This window comes from Chinchilla lanigera, unplaced genomic scaffold (assembly GCF_000276665.1).
Source record: "Chinchilla lanigera isolate Chin_1 unplaced genomic scaffold, ChiLan1.0 scaffold00015, whole genome shotgun sequence".
Taxonomy (NCBI): Eukaryota; Metazoa; Chordata; class Mammalia; order Rodentia; family Chinchillidae; genus Chinchilla; species Chinchilla lanigera.
In genome coordinates, this window is record NW_004955416.1 from 7,606,560 (window position 1) to 7,628,378 (window position 21,819).

Consider the following 21,819-nt stretch of genomic DNA (forward strand, 5'->3'; position numbering starts at 1 on the left):
TGGGCAACTTGGCAAGACCCCGTCTCAACATAAAAAATAAAAAGGCTGGGGATGTGGCTCAGAGCAGCACAGAGCACCCAAGTTCAATCCCACTACTTGGAAAAAAAATTTAAAAGCCTGTAGGCTGACCATGCTTGGAAGAGGTTGTCCCACCTCACGGGAAGGCCTAAGGTCAGACGACAGCTGCCCCACTGCACAGGTGCAAGTGCTGTGGACAGAGCCCGTGTGAGGACAGCACAGCCCCCAGGACAGGGAGAGCTGCGGCCTCCGCCTCTGCGTACTGCTCAGCCGCTGGCAGAAAAGCGCAAAGTCAGGAAACAATACCTACAAAGTCCTTGTGAGAACACTGGGCAATTCCCAAACTAATAAAAATGTATTGTAATAACTACGTGAAAACCAAACTGACGCAGGAAAATAACAGATACAAGCGATAACCACTGGGAGCACTTCCATCTGTGGGAACGGCATAAACTGCACGTGACTTCTCTTCCCAGGGCTCTGATTTATTCACACCCTCACAGCAGCTGGGTTTCACTTCCCATTGATAAGTAGGACTTTTCACAAAGCACTCTCACAACTGCCTCCAGGAGAGGGGACTCACCCGCCTTCACTCTCGGCGTCTGTGAACGCGGCTCCGGACGAGGCGGTGAAGTAGACAGAGCTGGAGCCGGCGGAGTCGCTCCTCTCCCGGGCAAACGGGAACCTTCGCCGCCGAGCCACTCGCTGGCTCTCTTCCAAGTGGGATCTGGAAAGCAGATCCCATCGCACAGGAACCGTTAGGCCTCATCCAGCCAGGTCTTTTCCCTCACTACTCCTCCTGGTTCGAAAGCCACTAGCAGAAAAGACCCCGGGGGTCCACCCTCAGAACAGTGAGGAAAGCCGCCCGGCGCAGCTGTGCAGCACGGAGTAGAGCATTTCAGCTGCAAGGCGGCAAGGAAATTGCGTCCAGCCCCGAGCCAGGTGTATAGCTCCCCACCCCCACCGGCAATTAGGTCAGAAGCGGAAAACCTGGCTTCCTAGAGACCGAAAGTGCGGCCAGAATACCCCACAGGTAAAGGCTGAGGAGCTAGAGAATAGAAGGATGCGGGACAAAGCAGGAGCGGGGCTGCTTACTCACCGCACCTCCCCCACGATCTCCCCAGCAAGTCCCTGCAGGCTGTTCCTCAGCTCCTCCACCTCCCGCCGCAGAGCCACAAGACTGCTCAGCACGAAGTCCAGGCGGTCCAGCACCTTCTCCTGCCCTGCCTGCGGGAGGCTGGACAGCACCGCCGCATCTCCTGCCTCGCCTGGGACCCGAAACAGCGTCACTGCAGGAAGGAAGGAGACAGGGCGCCCGTGGGCGAGCATGAGAAAAGGTCTCACTGGAGTCCCAGGACACTTGCTTCTCACTGGAGTCCAACTTATGAAGACGACCTTGAAGCTCAGATAGCACATGCTCACAGCAAGTCATGGTGATAAGTCCCAGGAGCTCCCCAGAGAAAACTAAGGTCCCAATCTCTAAGCAAGAGCCCTCTGCTCTTCCACACCAGGGCTCTTCAGGACTGCTGTTCACGGCAGATAAAGTAAACTGCTTGCAAGGCTGCAGCACCTACAAGACAGGACGGCTGCTACAGTAAAAGAAAAACCTGCACCTGACCTCAATGCCCAGTGTGGGGAGTCAACACCAACTGCAGAGCAAAACTCAACTCGCTCCGCTCTCTCACTTCACAAATAATAAAGAAAACTCCACTCCTCTTGAGAACTTCATTTAGTATTCTCGAGGGGGTAAAGAGAGAAGGGGCAGTTACCAAGAATGGGCACACTGGAAAAAACCCATCCAAAGTGCCGGGAAAACGCCACTACCAAGCCCCACCAACCCAACCCCGGGCTGAGCTCCAGGTGAATGCCAGCAGTGACATGCTAGTAGTGTGAGAGACTGGAGGCAACTAGACTAGAAAATGGAAAAACAGGAAAGAAAGCAGGAAGCCAGGATCCACAGAACAGGCAGGCACAAATCCCTTGTTAGAGGGAATCTAGGCCGACTGCAGTACATATCTCGAAGTGTTCGCAAATGTAGAACAAAAGTGAGCCTTGGGAATGTGGCCGCTTTGTCCTGACCTCAGTACAAGGCGTCAGGCGACTGCTAAGAAATTACAAAACAAATGAACAAAAGGGAGGGAAGGTACATGTACCAATTCCCCACAAGGAACGTAAACATTATGTACTACAAACATGTACTAATAAAAAAAGACATTAAAAAAAGAAAGCGCATGAACACATTATCCAATGCTAACCATTAGCTACAGTCTCGCAGGACTCTTCCACAGCTAAGTTTTCCAAACTATCTGACAATGGTAGAGAAAATATTAACTTCCAATTGTTACGAGGTGAGACATTCTAAATGATCCTCCAGCAAACAAAAAAATGGGAGCAGCTTGCTTTAAGTGAGGTAACATCAAGATTTTGCGGAAACAATACACAACTCATTTCAGCTGTGGCTGCTGGCTGCCAGCCATTCAGCTCAAGTGGCATGAGTGCTCACAGCCATGCGGTGGGAAGTACCTGGGCCAGGTGACCAGGCCCACCTTGCCACTTACACTGTGACAACCTCAGGAAATTTACACTCTTCCTTAATATTCCTTCAGAAGAGGGATAGTAGGCTTGGATTAGTCTCCAAGTTCTCTTCAAATTTTCATATGTAATTTAACATATAAACCTCAAGACTTTTAACTCCTACAAGAATTTTTTTTCCCTTCTTTTGGACTGTTCCTCCCACTACAGCCTTTACTCAACTCTAGGCAAGTGGCTTTAATGCACACATAGCATTACTGCGGTCGGAATCAAAAGTGAAAGCTGAACAGTTTTCCCCAATATACTGCACTTTCTGGGGATTATAGAGAAAAAGAGTACAGAAAATGAAAAGGTCTTTCTTTTCAGTAAATTTTCCAAAGAAAGCCACCCTGTCCCACAGGGTCGGCCAAAGGCTGCCCGACCCCCGGCCCATCAATCAGCCCCGTACCCTGGCGTCCGGGCCCTGAAGTCTGCTCGTAGTCCAAGAAACCAGGCAGGCTCTGGCTGCGGTCACGGCGCTGGGTCCGTCTCCATCGCTGGCTGTAGAGCACGCACAGGAACCCCAGGCCGGCAGCGGTGCCCAGCAGCAGCCCCAGCCCAGCGCGGGCGCCGCCCAGGGCCCCCAATCTAGACATGATGCACCTGCAGCCGCGGAGCCGGGGGGACGCGTGAGCCCGGGGCACCCACGCCGGGCACCGCCCCTTACCACACCCCGAGCTCCCACGACTCCTACCCCAATCCGGACCCTCAGGTTCTGCCAGCCCCTGGCCCCGACCACCGCGCCTTTCCCTAAGCCTGCTCCCACACACCCCCGACCTGAGCAAAGCCTGCTCCCGAATCTTCCCCACGTTTGGCCTCACCAAGCTGCAGACAACAAACTCGCCGTCCCGGCTGCAGAGTCCTCGTTCCTCACGCCCGGACCCCGAAGCTGCCCTTGCCCGGCAGCAGGTCAACGCCGACCCTTACCCAGCCGCCGGCCACCATGGCAGCAGAACCGCCGCTGCCCCACGCTGTCAATGACCGTGACGTCAATTAAACTGCGCCACCCGCCCCGCTCAGGCTGGAGGGCGCGGCGAGATGACCTCACGTGGCCCCGCCTCCGTTCAGGGCACCGCCTAGGGGCGGAGTCAACAGAGGGCGGGAAAGGAACCTGGCGTCCCGGAAGCGCGAAAGACCAGAGTCCGGGAGGTTTGCAGTTAACTCTACTGTCCTGCCGGCCGGCCGCCGGTGGTTGTTTCCCTTCAGGCACACCAGTCATCTGTCTGCTCAGCGTCGCTCTTGCCTTCCCCCTCGCTTCCGCCGGGAGACAGCGCTTCTCTCCCGAACAGCCCGCTCCCGACTTTTTCTAACACTGGCTCAGCTCATACTTCATTTTGGTTTAAGTTAACAGCGTCAGGATCTTCCACACAAACTACTCGGTGACCCCAGTAGCAGCGCCTTCGGCAGATCAATGAAAACAGATACATGGTTATCCACAAAATTCCCTGCAGCTGGTTGCCGCCGCTGACTCAGCTCGGTCGCAGGGCTGGGGTATAGCTCGGGGAGGGGTGCACGGAGCTTTGGGTGGCACCCCACCAGCCTTCCCCCCAAACACCGCTCTGACTGTAGATACACACAGAACCAAAAAGTCTTTCAGCTGGGTTCGGAGAAGAACCCCTGTAATCCTAGCTACTCGAAAGGCTGAGACAGGAAAAATTACAAACCAGCCTAGGCTATTTAGCAAACCTTGTCTTAAAGTAAAATTAAAAGGGTTGGCAGTGTAGCTCACTGTAGAGCACTTTCCTAGCACGAGGAAGGCCCTGGCTTCAATCATTAGAACTGGAAAAAGGGAAAAAAAGCGTCAGACGTGGTGGCGCACACCTGTAATACCAACACTCCAGAGGCTGAGGCAGGAGGCCAGCCTGGATTACACAGTTAAAGGCCAGTTTGAACTACATGGTGAGACCCTGTCTCAAAAAATATATATATATTTTTAGCTTATAATCATATTATATCCCATAAATATATTCAATTATTATGTCAATTTTTAAAAATTCCTAATACATGTGCAAACAAAAAATTGGGAAACAGACCGGAAATTGTTTGCATTTCAGCTTCCACTTCCTGATTGATGGAGGGGTGCTTGCTGTACGCATCCCATTTGCCTGTTGAAAGGTTGGAAAACAGCTTCCACCTGGAGACCGGGAGCAGACTCAGGCTCCACTGCACCTGCCTGCGGGGCATCACTTTACCCCCCAGCAGGTTAGCTTGATTTTTTTCTTTTTACTTTGAGGCTTTAAAGTAGTTTCAGTAATAAAATTTAAAATGTTTCATAATTATGTTTTATGTAACAGATTACAACTTATTTAAATGACTATATGTAATGTAACTTTTTTCTTTAAATCATATCAAACTTTCTTGATTTGCCAGAAAAAAAATATTGGGGCAGGGGAGTCCTAGTAATGACAATGGAAATACCTAGACCAGTCCTCCCAAGATCCTTGACTAAGCCCTATATTTATCTTTTCATTGTGAGCTATTTTACACACATAATACACTTATTTATAACTTTGAGAAGAACAAAAGTGCCGAGGTACCCACCCTACAGTCTAAGGAATATAACTTCAATAACCTCTAAATTTAATTTTAAAAGTAAATTGAATGTGAATCCTTTGAGAAACATAAGGCATTAATTATGATTGTTTTGGTGATGAGAAAAGTGTTTTGTACTGTTTTTTTTTGTTTTTTTTTTTTTGTTTGTTTGTTTTTGTTTTTTTTTTTGTACTGTTGAATCAGTGTTTTGCTATGCTGCCCAGGATGGCCTCAAACTTTCACTCTTCCTGCCTCAGCCTCCTGGGTCTCTGGGATTACAGGCATGCACCACCACACCAAGCTATGAAAAATCTTTTAATATGCTTTCCTCATATTTTTCTCATTTTTGTGTAATAAGCATGTGTCGCTTCTGCAATAAGAAAACAGAGTAACTTTATTTTCAAGGAAACAAAACTCATTTCCTCTGGGAAACCTTCCCAGGCCTCCCACCTCGTCGGAATTTATCTCTGTCTTCGCTCCTGAGGCTCCGTTACCTCCGTGACGGGGTGATAGTTTGCTTTGTAATCTGTCTGTGCTCACTCTGTCAGGTGAGGTCCACGCCAGCTTCATCGCCCCTGTCCTCGGTGCCTAGCGCAGCCCCGACAGGAGCCCTCCGTAAACCCAGGAAGGCAGGTGCTTTGGGGGTGCAGAGAGGATGGAGGAGGCGCTCTGCCGCAGGACGGTTTCCTCTGTCGGCTGGGGAGCAGCTCTGTGATGACCTCTGTGATGGTGCGGAGAGGCGCCGGCAGCTGGGCAGCCCAGGCGGAAATTTATTTCCCCGGATATTAAAGATGCTATCTGGCCCGCGAGGCAGTCAGCGGTGCGGTGGGCTGTTCGAATGGAGCGCTTTATCTCGCGGCACCACTGTTTTCCCAAATTCAAAGCTGCGCTGCCTCTGAGCGACGCCTGCCCTCGCGTCTCCTTCCTCCCCCTCTGTGTCCCTGTCTGAGACGTGAGCAGAGCAGACCCCAGACCCCCGGGCCCAAGGCGGGGGAGGGGTGTCTTTCTTCTTGCACCCACTTCGAAGGTTTGTATGATTTTTTTTTTTTAAAAATTACTCCTTAGGGGCTGGGGATTTAGCTCAGCAGCACAGCTCCTGCTTGGCAAGCGTGAGGTCGTGAATTCCATTCCCAGTACGGGGGAGAGAGGGGGTATTACTTCTTAAATTTGTTCATTTTTTCCCCAGATGTAGGAATTAAACCCAGGACTTTGCACACACTGTAAACAAGTGCTCCACCACTGAGTGACATCCCTAGGCTTTTTTTTTTTTTTTTTTTTAAGATAAGGTCTCTCTGTGTAGCCTAGGCTGGCCTTGAACTTTTGATCCTCCTACCTCAACCTCCCAAATAGCTGGCATTATAGGTCTGCCACCACACCTGGTTAAAAATTGTTCTTATTAAATGATTTGCGGGGGCTGGGGATTTAGCTCAGCGGCACAGCGCCTGCCTGGCAAGCACAAGGTCGTGAGTTTGATTCCCGGTAATGGAAAAAATAATAATAATTTGTGGCTACAAAAATATTAATAACATATGTATAAAAAACGATAAAGAGTACATAAAAAGATGAAGAGTACATTTATAGCCAGGCATGGTGACACATATGTGTAATCTCCAGTTGAAGGCTAGGCTGGGCTATACAGTGAGTTCCAGGCCAGTGAGACCCTGTCTCAAAAACAACCTAGCTGGGGGTGTGGCGCACACCTGTAATCCCAGCACTTGGGAGGCTGAGACAGGAGGATTGTTGCACATTTGAGACCAGCCTGGGCTACAAAGTGAGCTCAAGACCAGCCTGAACTGCATAGCAAGACCCTGTCTCAAAAAGATTTAAAAAAAAAATATATATATATATATATATATAACTTGCCCTGGCTGGACTCAACCATAAGACTATCCTGCCTTAGCCTTCCCCAGTGCTGGGGTTGTAGGAGTTCTACTTTTCTTTATAATTTCATCACATAGATTTCTTTTCAAATAAAAGGCACATGATGGTGGTAGCAACACCGAAAGGACTTTTCAAACTGAAGTTGAGAAGTCATTAAGGGAACAGAACTGCTACCTACAAAGGTGAGTCGGTCACCACCACCCCTTGGCTGCCTCTGGAATGACCAGATAATGACAGTGTGCTCAGAACCTGGAGATGCGTATCAGGAGGTGATGGGGCTCTTGTTTACAGACCTTTCCACTTGGCTGGTCCGTGATTTTCTTTATCTTCTACTGGCCACGCAGCCCACACCACGTAGCTCTTGCATTCTTTTCCAACTTCAATACAAATTTCTCTCCAAACAATTTTAATTTTTGCTACAGATTGGATGAGTGTCTCTCAAAGGCCATGTGTCACAGCCAGGGTGGCTCAGTGGGGGAGTATGAGTCCTTTAGGAGGGGCCTAGCAGGAGGTTCTCAGGTCCCTGGGGGCAAGACCCCAAAGGGGATTGTGGGAGCCCTATCTCTTGTCTCTGCTTCTGGCTCCTGAAGGGAGCAGTGTGCCCCCCACGATCTCCTGCATGATATGCTGCCCTCATGGAGGCCCAGAGCAAGGGCACCACCCAGTCTTGGATTAGAATCTCCATAACAAGCCTTTCTCTTTATAAGGTAACAGTCTTGGATACTTCACTACAGTACTGTGAAGCTGACTAATGCAATTAACTTGTGATGACTTAAGAGCTTTTTGTCAGTATAAGCTCCACTTGCCCTACCTCCTTCAGAACACTGAGCTGTCTGAACCTGTGTCTCCCAACTAGTAATTCCCAAAATGCCCCCAAAGTTCTCTTACACTTACGGTTTCAAAAGATTTACAATTTTGAATCTTTTTGACAGTTTTTAAATCACCAAATAATATTTTGTTATTGTTTTGAGACAGGATCTCACTATGTAGTCCATGTAGTTCAGGCTGACCTTGAATTCCCTGTATAGCTCAGGCTGGCCTCGAACCTGCAGTGATCCTCCTGCTGTTACCACGGTTCTGGGGTGCTTTGGGCCCCTTCTAGAGATTCTTTTCAGGTTCTTGTTGTCCTGTAGAAAGAATTGGACAGGACAGGTGCAAAAGGCAGCAAAGTTTTACATTTATTAAAGGTAGGAAAAGAAATATGCTCTACAGAGTGAGTATAGGAGGGCCAGTGATATAGCTCAGCAGCACACATGCCTACCTGGCAAGCATAAGGTCCTGAGTTCAATTCCTGGTTACCCCCCACCCCAAAAAGACATCCAGAGTAAGTGTGGGCCAACTAAAGGTAGGGAAAGAAGCACACACTGCAGTGAGACTGGACCACTAAAAACCCTCCTACTGGCCATGGTCACTGCCTTTGTGTCCCCTACTCCTCAGGCTGACTGGGACCTAGGCCTTCCTATCAAAAACCTGCTTGGGGCTGGGGATTTAGCTCAGAGGCACAGCGCCCCCCTGGCAAACGAAAGGTTGTGAGTTCAATTTCTGGTACTGGAAGAAAAACAAAACAAACAAGCAAACAAAAACCTGCTTGATTTCCACCAGAATTGAAGAGAGCACTTTCTGATTGATCCCAGGTGTGGGGCTTGGGAACTCTTTTTCCATGCATGTGTCCTGGATCTCTGAGCCTGACAGGTCACATCCACTTGCCCTAATCTCCTGCCTTACAGCCTCAACCTCCCCAGTGCTGGGACTACAGGTATGTGCAGAAAGATTTGTTTTTTCACTCATTCCAGTGCTATAAAGTTTCCATTGTATGAATCTACCAATAATATTTTTTTTCTTTTTTTCTCTCTCTTTTTTAGAGACAGGGTCTTGCTATGTTGCCCAGACTAGTCTCAAACTCCTAAGCACAAGTCACCCTCCTGCCTCAGCATCCTGAGAAGGTAGTACTACAGGCATGCACCACTATGCCCTGCTACCAAAAACTTTTACTCTAGTCTCTCTTTTTTTTTTTTTTGAGACAGGGTTTTACTATGCAGTTCAGGCTGGCCTCGAACTCAAAGAATTCTCCTGCCTCAGCCTCCCCAGTGCTGGGATTACATACAAGTGTGCTCCACCACACCTGGCTTAATCTAGTGTGCTTCTGATGAATATAGGGGCTGTTTCCAGACTTTTGCCAACTATAGTGCTGCCTGCCCCCTGAGAATGAGTTTTCCTGGGGCTCATCTATGAGAGGTTCAGCTTTAGCACAGGGATCCCTGTTGGTTGTATTAGGTACACCAACTTGCAAACCTAACAGTGATGTCTCAATTATTAGGCATTATCAACACTTGATTTTTTTTTTTTTCCCTTTTGGACAGGGAGCCCCCAGGTTGGTCTTCAACTCCTGGGCTCAAGTGATCCTCATGCCTCCTCCTTCTGAATGCTTACACACACTACAGGTGCAAACCTCCACCTGGCAATATTTATAATTTTTAAAAAACTGTTTTGGTGCTAAGGACTGAACCCAGGGCCTCATCTCGTCTAGGCAAGCCCTGTACTACTGAGCTAAATCCCCCACCCCAACATCCACAAATTTTAAATCTTTTCATCTTTTTGTTAATCTGTACAGCAGCATTGCAGCGTCATTTAAAATGTAGCCGAATTTTCCTTTCCAGGATTTCTAGTGCTGCCGGGGTTCTTTTGTGTAGTGCTAGGACCATCGTTTGTCTATAGTTTTTCTACACTACTGGTTTATCTTTTCCTCACTGATGTATTTGCATTCTTCACAGACATGAATCTTTTGTCGTTTTCACAAGTTCCTTGTTGAGCGTGAATGAGCCTTTTCCCGCCCACTCAATTGTTAGTCCAGGTTACAGGTGGGAAGCACAGAGGTCCCTTTGGACCAGGCCTTTTACTGCCTTTGCAGCTCTCCCAGGTCTGTCCCGGGGTTGGATGGCCTGTGAATACCCGAGGCAAGTGCAAACATTTCCAGGGTCTTCGGGGTGAGGTTATGGAGTGTTTTCAGTTTTATTTTGCTTTTTAGGGAACCACTCCTCCTAAGGCAGATAAGGAATGTTGAACTGTCAGATTTTGCTGCAGCCAGATGAGGATGGGGACGCCTGCCGCGAACTCGCCGCCCTCTCTGGTAGCTGGTGCGGAGGAAGCTGCTCACCTGCCCCAGGCGTGGCCTTGTGACCTCCTGCGAGTGCTCCTCCCACGGGGCCCGGATTCCACCCGTGGAGTCAGTGCACCCCGGCTCGGAGCCGCGCGGCTCCCGCAGTTGCTGTAGCGCCACTGAAACACGAGGTCCCGCCGCTGCGCTGGGAATTAGTCCCTGGGGGGCTGCGCTGTGCGCCAGGAGGGAATTTCAGCCTCAGCATTCAGGGGAGGCCACAAACTTCCTGCCCCAGCTCCCTGGGAGCTTAAAGAATCTCCTGGAAAGGTGTTCTGGCGAGGGGAAGTTGTGGGTGCGCTAAAGATGTTGCCTGTTGCCGTGTCTCTGGGCAGGTGGCTGCTGGCCTAGAGCATAGTTTGCTCTCCGCTCAGGCCGCAAGGGGGACTAGGAGGGATCAGCAGGACTTGAAGGTGCTGCAGGAAGGGGGCGCAGGGTCAGCACGCGTCCAGTCCCTTGGGACATCCTTGCCCCACACACCCAGCCCCTGTCACACCACTGCTCCGCCGCACAGAGACCGCAAGTGACCTGGGGCCAAGTCCACCTGGAGAAGCGCAGGGCGGGCGGAGCCTGGAGCGTCACGGCGCCCGCGTCTGATTGGCCAGCCGCGGGGGCGGCAGGGGGCGGGGGCGGCGCCGCGGAGCAGAGCGGGGTAACGGGACGCGCACCGCACCGCAGGTCCCAACCGCGCGCTGTCCGGCGGAGCCCAGAGCCGAGCCCGGAGCCGGGCGGGACGCGAGCCATGCCCTACCTGCTCATCAGCACCCAGATCCGCATGGTGAGCACCCGCCCGACGCCACGAGGGCCCCGGGGGTCGAGGGCGCTCCAGGCGGCGCTGGGTGGCCCGGGGCGACATGGCCCGCGCAGGGAGGCACCTGGGGGGGCTGGGACGAGGAGGGACCTGTCCCACGACGCCCGGCGCTGGGAAGCCCTGGCGTCGCACGTGCTGCACAGTGCCCTCCGGGAGCCGCTCCGCGGACGCGAAGGGCATCGGAGGTACGGGAAGGGAAAGGAGCGGCGAAGGCACTGGACGCCCCGTGCCACGTCCCGGCCGCTTGCAGCCGCTGGGGCGCCCTGAGGCCCTTCCAGCGAGGGTTCACCCCGACATCAGCCAGGAGCCCAGATCTCGGCCTTTTCTTTAGAAAATGAAGGTGCTGGGTGACTGCCCCCCCTGGAGCATTAGGGTACTCCTCCCCACTTCCTAACGCTAAGGTGACCAGCAGAGGGTACCCAGCTCCCTTGGGATGAAGCAAATCGCAGGTGGGTGGGTTCGTCATGAGAGGAGCGGTCTGGGACCTGTAATCTGCACCTGTCCAGTAGCTGAAATACAGGTTCCTGGACCCCTTGCCAGCACACACTCTCTCTCAACTTGGAAATGCATATTTAGAAATGTCTTCCTTTAATGATTCTTTTTTTTTTTTAATTATAGTTTACTGCCAAAATTAGATTCCAAAGAATTCACTCGCTTAAAGTGTAGAAGTCAACTTTTTTTCATATTCAGAGTTGTACAAACATAATTCTAGAACGTTTCTAACACCTCCAAAGGAACCTTGCACCCGCTACATTCACGTATTTCCCCGAGCCCGTGGTGACCGCTGATCTCCGTGCTGACCTTCCATGGTCTCCCGTGTCTGGCTTCTCTTCCTTCCGTGTTCCTGGGCTCCATCCACATTGCAGCAGGGATTGGTGCTCACGCCTTTATTGCCACTTAGGGTATGCACTCTATGTCCCCAGTCATCAGATAACAAACTTTTTTTTTTTTTTTTTTTTTGGTTTTTCTCCGGTACCGGGAACCGAACTCACGACCTTGCACTTGCCAGGCAGGCGCTTTGCCGCTGAGCCTAAATCCCCAGCCCTCAGATAACAAACTTTTGTTTCCACCTTTTTGGCTACTACAAATAAGGCTGCTAAATAATGTGCGTACAAGTTTTGGGTTTTCCTTTTTTCTCTTTTTGGTAACTTAAGTTCACTTGCCGGGCACAAGCTGTTATGTGAACATTGTGCCCACATCTTTTGTTCTCCAGGTGACCTCAATACACACAGACATGGGGTGGTGCCTGTTTGAGGGTGCCAAGCATCATCCCGTAGAGCCCACCTCTGCCTGGAGGGGTCAGGCAGGCCCACACTGCTAGGCTCAGCATTGATGGGCCGCAGCCTCCATGGCCCCTCACTTCTGCCTTCAGCCCTCACCTGGTTTGCCCAGGGCCAGGAGTCAGCTGAGGCAGCGCAGTGAGATCTTCCAGGACCCTGGCAGCCAAGCAGGCAGCCACTTGGCTTACCTTGCAGGAGGTGGGCCCCACCATGGTGGGCGACGAGCACTCGGATCCGGAGCTGATGCAGCATCTGGGGGCCTCCAAGAGAAGTGTCCTGGGGAACAACTTGTAAGTAGGGGTGCCCCTCAGCACCTTCTCCCTGGGAGCTGCTCGTCCTGCCCGGGCCTTGTACACCACCCAGCCCGGGCCCTGCCACCTTCACCTGGGGCGCAGGACTCTGTAGCAGCCGGTCCCATCCGCAGCTTCCCCTCCCCAGTCAGAAAGCCCCCACTGGCTTAGGAGCCCATCCTGGCGGGAGGACTGTCTGGTCTAGGGCTGTAGGGCTCCATAGGCGGGTTGTTGCTTGTCCCACCCTCTCAGCTCTAGAAACAGCAGGATGCTTGGGTCCTGCTTCCAGCTCTGCTGCAGCACACGGCCTTTACCCCATCTCCACATCAGAACTGAGACCCCCGCTTCCTTTTCTGCCCATACCCTTCCTTCAGCGTGGGGGTTGGGGAGCCTGGCCGCACAGATTCTGGAATCGTGAGAAGAGCTGCCAGAGTGGGTTTCAATTCAAAGATCCATGCCCAGCCCCTTGGCAAGGGCTGGGGATCAGAAGCCAGCACTACCCCTTTGCCATGAGGTGTCCCCCCCACCTGTTTCACAGCCCTGCAGCACCAAGCATCATCCATGCCAGAGCGGGGGCAGCCTCGTGGTTCCAGGACTGCAGGACAGTGGGGCAGCCAGAGGGGCCCAGATGCCAGGATGAGGAGAGCTCCTCCCGAGCAGGGGAGGGAGGACGGGACGGGCTCCAGACTACCACAGGGTTACCTGGTAACACACCTGGTAAGCAGCTCAAGCCTCTCTACACAGAGTACATGGCAATAATAAGGTATATTTGTTAGACTTAGGAGGAAAAAATGAACTAGCGCATGTGCAGTGCTAGACAAGAGAGGTCTGTGAATGCACTTAGCCTGCCATCCAGGAAGCACCTGGCAAGTGCCACTCGATGGAGCTCTTGACCAGCCTGGCCCCCAGCTTTGCATGGGGCTTGCTCTGTGTTCTCACACGTCGCCTGCCACCCCGGTCTCTTTGCAGCTATGAATATTATGTCAACGACCCTCCTCGCATAGTCTTGGACAAGCTGGAACGCAGGGGCTTCCGAGTGCTGAGCATGACAGGGGTGGGCCAGACCCTGGTGTGGTGCCTGCACAAGGAGTGACCTTCTCACACTGACTTGCAGATGAGACACTGCTGCACTGACTGCCTGCTCACTCTTCCCAGGTCGTCACCTTCTCCAGCCGAGCATGGATGGGCAGGACTGGCCTTGCGGGGGGCTGGGGGGGGGGCTGGCCCAGGCGTTACATCACCCCAGCTGCAGGCGTCCATCCGGAGCACACAGTCCAGAGGGCAGCCCAGGAGGGGCGGGCAGGTGCTGCGTGGCCTGTCCACGCCAATAAAGGCCTCTGATGAGTGGTTGCTCCTCTGCTCTGTCTGGCAGTGACTCATGACTCAAATTGCTGGGGGTCTGCCCCGCCCAGAGAGAGCCCAGTGCCTCAGCACCGGACAGTGGTAGACTTTTAAAAAAAAAAGTTTATTGGAACTGGTTAAGAAAAAGGCTGTGGAGTGGGAGGGAGGGAGTTCGAGGCTATGTGGGCTGCCCCTCGTCCTCCTGCTGCATCTGGGCGATCAGCTGTTGGCGCTCGGCTGCCTGGCGCATGCGCATCATGACGAGGCTCTCATAGTCCCTCTCCGACCGCACTGAGCCCTGGGAGACAGAAGGGAAAGGGAGGTGTCAGAGGAGTCAGGGGATTCAGAGGATGGGGCTCGGCAGAGCTGCAGGCCGAGAGTCCTGGAGGGAGGAAGACAGAGGCAAGGAGGGACCCAGAAACACCCTTCCGGAGCCCCGACTCACTCGTGCGCTCTCAGCAACAGCAGGCCTTGCTCCCACACCGGCCTCTGCTGCCCTCAGCCCTCTCGACGGCTGCTCCCACCCCGCACTGCTACATCCAGTCATCCCTGGTTCCTCTCTGTCCGACAAATACTTCCTCGTGGCTGGCCAGGCCCTGTCTGCTCTCTCCCCTCTCAGCCATCACCTGACACTCCCCGTCCCGACCCACATCTGCCTGGCACGGGCTTCCCCTGGGAGCAGCTCTGCCGGGCACAGACCAGAGCACTGTGCCCTCCCCACTGCCCAGCTGCCTGTGCTCTGCGGGTCTGGTCTGAGGACACAGGCCGGAGCCCTGCATGCGGCACAGCCTCCAACTCGTTCTACATGGCACGAGAGCAAGCGGGAGGCCACCTTGGCTCTAAACGTCCACGGCAGCTCCCAGGGGGCAGGGCCCGCGGTTTCTCTTATGATCTTGCCAGAACAGTGTGGGGTGAAAGAGAGCTATATTTTAATAATCAAAAGAATGAATAATAAGCAGCTCAGTGGGCCAGTGCTGTGGGGTGGAGAAGCAGCTCTGTGGCAGAGCCCTGAGCCGCCAACCCCACACCCTCATGAGGTCTGCAGTAGGAGTCAGATCTGTCCTCCCTTGCTGGGAGACCACTGTGGGGTCCACCTGCTGCACAGAGACACGTGCAGCACATGTGCAGTGCAGAGGCGGTGGCCTGTCTAGTGCGGAGCTACGCACCGTGTGGGACAAGCCAGGAGGAAAGCTGGATGGTCGGTAACCCGGGGAATAAGAGGGGAGTGGCTGGAGTTAAGCTGCCGGGCCCTGGCCAACTGGTTCAGAGCAAGGGGCACAGAGAAACAGGAAGTGCTACTCAGCCCTGCCCAGCCCGGCCCCTCCCACAGCTCTGGCTGCCTTCTCCCGGCCAGACCTCTAGGACACCAGCAATCCATGGCAGCACCCCCTGGCCCTGCCCCTCCGTAGAAGAGGGGCCAAAGGAGACCCCGCTGCGGAGGGCAAGGAGAGCACGGTGAGGTGGGAGCCACAGGCCTGGCCCTCCGCTGCCCTCCTCCCAGGAGGCCCTCAGGGTAAAGAGGGCGGAGGAGGAAACTGAGCAGCCGGACTGGCTGTCAGGCTGTGGGGAGGGCAGCGCTCCCTTCCCCACGTTACTGCTGGAGTCACCCTTGGCATGGCCTGGCCCACCCCTGGGAGGTGCTGAGCCCTTTACAGGCTGCTTCCCGTTAACACACCCTCTGCCTCCTTCCTCGGATTCCTGCAGGCTCTGCTAATGAGGGCCTATCACCAGGCCCCTGGACTGAGTCACCTACCTCAGCAACAGGTCTCTCATCCTCCCCTCCCGGGCCCCTCCCAGACACACCAGTGGCTGGGGTCAGGGTGGTGGAGCTACGGTGAGACAGGAAGTAGCACGGTGACACACAACCCAGGCTGCCCCCAGACCAGTCTCAAGAGGAATCTGAAGCTCCCCATTGCCCTGGGGTGTTGGTCACAGCTGCCGTGCTCCTGCCTGCGGATGCTGCAATTACCTCAGCGCATGAAACCCGGCTTCCCACCTGACTGAGTCAGCTGAAAACAAAACACCGCCACCGCCACACTGGCACAAACAGCCAAGGCACTCATCAGTCCCACAGCCGCCGGCGGAGAAGGCACAGTCCTCCACTGGCCCAGAGACGGTGGTGCCCACAGCAGCTGGAGAGGATCAGCCGGGCACACCTGCCTCCTGCCTGCAGAAGGAGCTTGTGAGGATCTTCCTCTGCCACCCGCTGCCCTTGCCCCAGCTCAGTAAGTGCTCTGCTCCTGCCGGGGTTTTTTCCACTGCCCTCTCAGGTAACCAGGCCACTCCTGTTCCTGGGGGACCTCTTGCTGCCAGAACTCCCAGCTCTTTACTCTCCTGGACAAAAAGCACTCCTTCCTGGGCCTTGTGTCACCGTCCAAGATGCTAGCCAGAGGACCACACTGAGCAGAAACCTGGGCCTCTGCTTCTGGGGCACCCAGGCTGTCCCCGATTCTTGGCATTCACTGGCCAGCGGGGACCAGATGGTCACTAGCTGCTGTTGAGTGCCTGACTGCGGGCTTCTGAGGCGTCTGCTGGTTCCCCTGGGTCCAATGGAGACCTGGCGGAAAGGCTCCTTCCGCAATGCTTCCTTCCTCAAGCGACTGACCCTGGGGCGGCCACGGCGACTCCGGCGACAGGGCAGTGTGCTTAGCCAGGCTAGCACTGCCGGTGGTGACCATGAGGAGTACAGCAACCGAGAAGTCATCCGGGAACTTCAAGGGAGGCCGGATGGACGGCGCCTGCCCTTGTGGGGGGATGAGCAGCCCCGGGCCACCCTGTTGGCCCCACCTAAGCCTCCTCGCCTCTACCGAGAGAGTTCCAGCTGCCCCAACATCCTGGAGCCCCCTGCCGCCTATGCCGCTGCCTACTCAGCCACCCTGCCCTCGGCGCTCTCCCTGGCGGGCACCCTCCATCAGTCCTCAGAGGAGGACCTTTCAGACACTGCCCCCTTCCAGAGGACACCTGCTGCAGACCTCAGTGACCCTTTCTTCTCCTTCAAGGTGGACTTGGGGATTTCGCTTCTTGAGGAGGTTCTACAGATGCTGAGGGAGCAGTTCCCCAGTGAGCTCAGTTTCTGAGTGGGGTGAGCGGGGCAGAAATGGGGTGATGGAGGAGCTGGACCCAGCGACCCAGAGGAGGAGGGTATAATTGTGTAACAAGGACGAGGCAAGGGTTCTTTCTGCCTTCCAGATCCTGAACAGTTGTCCAAGGTACGCCAGAACGAAAAGACAGGCCAGTGGGAATGCTGGGGTCATTTTCTAGCAGGAGCCCTGAAGGAAGCTGCTGAAGCCAGGAAGGGGAGGCCACACCCGTAACCACAGAAGCCAGTAGGGTGACAAGATGGCACAGGGGCGAGTCAGGGTGAGGACACCAACTGGGCAGAATCAACACTGCCCCGCAGCAGCCTCGTCTGAAGCCACTGTCAGCAGAGAGGTTACAGGACACATCTGGGCAAAAGTGGTCCGACCCAGGCTGAAGGGGAATGTGGTGAGGCCTGAGAAGACGGGAGAACTAGGTTTGCCTTGGTCCAATTGCGTGGCCACTTGCTACATGTGGCTATTTAAGTACACTGAAATAAAAATGCAAATTCAGTTCCGGGCTACACAAGTCATGTTTCCTATGCTCACAGTTACACGTGGTTAATGGTACCACACTGGGAAGCACAAGCAAGAACACGGACATCCCTGGACTAGGTCCCCCAGACGGCGCTGGCTAGACCCTGGCCTGGAGCCATCCATGCATGGGATAGACGGAGGGGAAAAGCATCAGAGGCTGCAGGAACAAGAACAGGCCGGCAGAGCAGGAGACACGGAGGGAAACGCAGGAGAAAGAGCAAAGGAATCCTTAACAGGAAAGAGGCCGTGAGAGACAGCCTGTCACCACGGCTGCCTGGAGCAATCCCTAGGCCCAAGGGAGGGAATGTCAGCCAAAGGCACCAACACAGCTTGCAAAGGGGTACTTTCAGGATCCCCAGAACTATTTGTGATGGCGGCCTTTGGGAAATGCTGCAGAAACAATAGCAGATTCCTTTGCTAGGAGACACGAGCACTGGGTCAGGGTGGATACTAAACCATGAAGCAGCATATCTAGTCTCCAGAATCTTCTGCCAAGCCTGGGGAGCTCTGCCTTGCCCAAACCCCTGACAATGGGACTGTCAGCTCAGCCAAGCCCACTGGATCCAGGCCACCAGCTGTGCGACGATCTCACCCTGTGGCCTGGCCAGAAGACCTGAAGCCAGAGCTCAGCAGCTCTCAGCTAGGCCATGGGGGACAGAAGCTCTGATACACGCTGCCTCCACAACCCGCCCCTCTGGCCTCCTTCTTTCCTCCTCTTGCGTGGAGGTGCCGAGCTGTAATGTCCCTTTGTGCATACAGGAGATAATAAAGTTCTTTCCACCACAACCTGTGGAGTGTTACTTGGGGCTGCGAGGTGCTAGAACTTGAAGGGAGGGGAGTGCGGTTTCTTTTAAACCGGGTTCCTGAGTTGGGCTCGGCTTCATAGTCCTCCATAGTCCTCCTCTGCTCTGGGTGTGGGACACACTCACAGAAAGCTTCTGGTCCCTGAGGGACAGACACTCCTAACCTAGGGTGGGGCTATGGCTCACTCCACAGGCACCAGGAGTGTTTCAGAGACACGAAGGGCCAGACTGCTGGCTCTTGTCCCCAAACCCATCTGTCCCACCAAGGAGGGGTCAGGTGTGAGCAAGAGCCCTGCAACCCCAGCCTCTGCATCTAAGTCAGAAAACAGCAGGGCCTTGGGAGGCGGAGTGAACACCACCTTCCCGGAGCGCCGAGGACTGACAGCCAGCACCGGGCGAGCATCACGGAAGCTGCATACCTTGAGTGGGGCACCCAGGCTCGGCAAGCAGTACCCCAGCAAGGGGCCAGTGGTTTTTCTAGAGGGGATGTTGCCCTTTCACAGTCAGTTCCTGTCTGGGGAGCCAGAGACACACCTGGAAAACTGATGAGCTGGGGAAGGAAACGGCTGCCTCAGACAGCAGTCTCTCCCCTGCAGCACTAGGTCATCTAAGCTGCAAACGCTTCACACCACAGCCAAGCACCCTGCGGGCCCTCTGGGTGAGGGTGAGCCCCACCAGGAGATGGATGGAGAAGGAAAGCAGGGGCTAAGAGCACTGCGTTGAGCTGGGGGGTCTAGTTCAGTGACGCAGCACATATGTGAAGCATACGTGAAGCTCTAGGCTGGATCCACAGCACCCAAAATAATAGCAACAACAACAATGTATAGGGGGGCTGGGGATTTAGCTCAGCGGCAAAAGCGCCTGCCTGGCAAGCGCAAGGTCGTGAGTTCGGTTCCCGGTACCGGAGAAAAACAAAACAAAAAAACAAAAACAAAACAAAACAATGTATAGGGTAAGACCCCTTTGGCCCTCAGACAGGAAAACGGATCAGCGGGGAATCACAGCCTCCTTCTCAGGCTGGTGAACCTGCCGACCTGACTTGGGAGGAAAGGTGCCTGAGGGATATAAAGGGGAGGAGGTCCTTGAGCCTAAGCAGGCCTACCTGGGTGAGGTTGGGCTCCTTACCTTTGATAGTTCTGGGTGGCTGGGGCCCACCATGCCTAGGGGCTGTCCCTCCAACCATGAAATCTTCAGAGGGTTATTCACCAGACCCACTTCATTCCGGAAAGCCAGCTCCTGTCAAATGGAACATCCAGTCCTGGTGCCATGCATGCAAATCAGCTGTAAAGGGGCCCTCAGAACTACACAGAGAGGACAGAACCAGCAATCTAGTTTTCCCAGCAGAGCTAGGCAACTCCAACAACCTGAAAATGGTGGTGGGCCAAAGCTCTGATCCGTCTCATAGAAGGGTGCTGGGGATATGTTTTTTGATTTGGCCAAGCAAAACCCAGGGCTCAGAACCCAGAAAGGGCAGGGTAGAAGGCGGCCAGCATGAAATTAAAAGTCAGAGCGTTCTCCCAGCACTTGGAGGGGGTGCTTTTGAGTAAGCCTTCATTCTCAGCTGGCCCAGAGATCCCTGTGAGTGTGGGTCACCAACTCTGAGGGCTCACAAAATTGGGTCCCTGCCCTACAATGACTCCTGAGCCCCATGCAGGCAGCACTCACCGCAGCCTTGACAGTTGCAAACTCCACCACGGCAGTGCCTGCCTTTTTACTGGAAAGCACGAGGTTGAGAACCTCACCATACTGTGGAGATAAAGAGGTCCCAGTGGCTGAGCTGTTGGCAGGGACCAGCTTGTGCCAGAGACCAGCCAGGGCAGCCCTGAGGCCCACTGGTACATTCTCAGCCTGGGAATAACCTTATTACTAGGGACCCAGAGAAGCAAGATCAGAGGTAGGAAAGGAAAGTTTATTTCAGGAGTGCAGGGCTGCAAAGGAGATGAGCAAAGGCCCGTAACTCAGGCTGCCATGATGGCACAGCTGCCTCAGCTGAATGGAGGAAAGAGGGTGGGCTTTCACGCCAGACCCCACCTCCTGTCTCCCAGCACACTCAGGCAGTGAAGGAGACACCTAGCCGGTGACGGCACATGGCAACACAAGTGACAGCAGGACTGTGCCTGGGGAGAAGTTTCTAGGCTGTCCTGTGGGCTATGCGACAGTACAAAAGAAAAAGCAGATAGAGATGTTAGGGGAAGTGCAGGGCAGAGTCCTGAGGTCTGGCGGAGTTGTAGGCTGAGAAAATAGGACAGACAGGCAGAGAGCAGGCTGACCTTTTGTAAAAGCCGCAGGAGGACATCTTTGGAGTAGCCGCCTTGGGACTCATCCTCCTTCTTGCACTTCCATTTTAGCTGAAAGACACCGTCTCAGGCACTGACATTTGGTTCAGCACCATCAGACCCTACATCTGAGCTCACCGGTGTAGAAGAGGCCCTCCTGGTCTCCAAGCACCTGTAGTCTAGGGAGTACCACCAAAAGCATGTTTTCCTCATAAGAACCGAGAGGCAAGGCAGCCAGCTCCCTCTCAGCGATATCCCCACCCTGTAATACACTCTCGAGGGGCCTTTGCGGGACACTCTGCCCTACAATCGCCAGGGCTATAACCACCCTGGCCAGCTCTGAGAAGCAGCCTGGTATCCAGTGGCTGGAGGATGGCAAGCATGTGGTAGCGATGCCAACTTGCTCAGAGACCCAGAGTCCCACGAGAAGCCCATCTGCCCCTGCTGAGGGAGGTGCTGTGAGGTGGCTCATGGACTCTGCCCAGGCTCACCTTTAGCTTGGGAGTTCCTTTGCCTTCAGTATTTTCCACCTTTCCTGGAAATGTTGGCAAAAGAAGAAGGAAAATATGAGGCATCCACAGGAGAGGTGGTCCAGAGCCAGAGTGACCAGGTAAGGTCACCCCTGACCTAGGGTAATATCTGCCCCGCCATGAGGGGCTGGTGGGGAAGACAGATGCAGTCCTGCCCCAGGCCTGGGGTGGCCTGCCCACCCACCTCCTGAAGATCACCTGTTGCTCTCTCCAAATGAAGAGCTGGGAAAACTTTCTGGGGCAAGAGCTACAGACCACACAGTTCCACTGAAGCAATTACCCTGGGCCTTTCCCCTGCTCACCTGCTCCAAAAGAGAGCCGCCTCTGCTTGGGACCAAGACCAAACAAAACAGCCAGGAGGTCCCAGAGACAGTAAAAGCACACAGCCTCCATGAACTGGTAAGAAGATGGGACCCGCAGAGTGTGTCGGAGGAGGGATCATGGGGTATCTACAGGGTTCTTGCAGGTGGAAGCCTCCACAGCCGCTCAATAGAACAGTCACTGTGGCCACTCTGGGCAAGATGGAGCTGCCTGGGGGACAGGAGAGCACGGTGCCCTCACCTCTCAGCCTTTGCTCACGGTCCTGGCGTATCTGCTCCTGGATCAGCCTTTGCTGCTCCTCCAGCTGCCGGGAACCCTCTTCTCGTAGGCGTGCAATCTGCAGAGTGAGGGGCGGAGGGGTGACAATTCTGTGCCGATCCAATTCCAGGTTCGCTCA

The 21,819-nt window shown here is 54.2% G+C and overlaps 4 protein-coding genes across 6 annotated transcripts in view; 2 read left to right on the forward strand and 2 right to left on the reverse strand.

Moving 5' to 3' along the window:
- Nucleotides 1–3,605, reverse strand: part of Rmdn3 (regulator of microtubule dynamics 3) — a 19,116-nt gene extending 15,511 nt beyond the window's left edge. The window contains exons 1-4 of one of the 2 annotated variants that reach the window (XM_005381257.1): nt 3,517–3,605; nt 2,999–3,192; nt 1,118–1,307; nt 602–745 (exon numbers count right to left, since the gene is read on the reverse strand). In XM_005381257.1, coding sequence (XP_005381314.1) covers nt 602–745; nt 1,118–1,307; nt 2,999–3,185 — 521 coding nt within the window. In that variant the 5' untranslated portion in view covers nt 3,186–3,192; nt 3,517–3,605. Of the gene's footprint in view, nt 1–601; nt 746–1,117; nt 1,308–2,998; nt 3,193–3,410 lie in introns of both variants that reach the window. The other variant, XM_005381256.2, reaches the window with a different exon arrangement.
- A 7,168-nt stretch (nt 3,606–10,773) lies between these two features.
- Nucleotides 10,774–13,896, forward strand: Gchfr (GTP cyclohydrolase I feedback regulator). Its single transcript, XM_005381258.2, has 3 exons — nt 10,774–10,934; nt 12,443–12,537; nt 13,507–13,896. The coding sequence occupies exons 1-3, from the start codon at nt 10,899–10,901 to the stop codon at nt 13,628–13,630; spliced, it is 255 nt and encodes an 84-aa protein (XP_005381315.1). The 5' UTR covers nt 10,774–10,898; the 3' UTR covers nt 13,631–13,896.
- A 97-nt stretch (nt 13,897–13,993) lies between these two features.
- Dnajc17 (DnaJ (Hsp40) homolog, subfamily C, member 17) overlaps nt 13,994–21,819 on the reverse strand; it is a 51,792-nt gene continuing 43,966 nt past the window's right edge. The window contains exons 6-11 of one of the 2 annotated variants that reach the window (XM_005381263.2): nt 21,663–21,759; nt 21,063–21,106; nt 20,566–20,643; nt 19,961–20,041; nt 19,421–19,531; nt 13,994–14,176 (exon numbers count right to left, since the gene is read on the reverse strand). In XM_005381263.2, the coding sequence (XP_005381320.1) occupies nt 14,057–14,176; nt 19,421–19,531; nt 19,961–20,041; nt 20,566–20,643; nt 21,063–21,106; nt 21,663–21,759 (531 nt within the window). In that variant the 3' untranslated portion in view covers nt 13,994–14,056. The remainder of the gene's footprint in view (nt 14,177–19,420; nt 19,532–19,960; nt 20,042–20,565; nt 20,644–21,062; nt 21,107–21,662; nt 21,760–21,819) is intronic. The other variant, XM_013512569.1, reaches the window with a different exon arrangement.
- LOC102027846 (chromosome unknown open reading frame, human C15orf62) lies at nt 15,235–18,278 on the forward strand. Its single transcript, XM_005381264.2, has 2 exons — nt 15,235–15,333; nt 15,583–18,278. Exon 2 carries the CDS (start codon nt 16,428–16,430, stop codon nt 16,953–16,955), a length of 528 nt encoding a protein of 175 aa, XP_005381321.1. The 5' UTR covers nt 15,235–15,333; nt 15,583–16,427; the 3' UTR covers nt 16,956–18,278.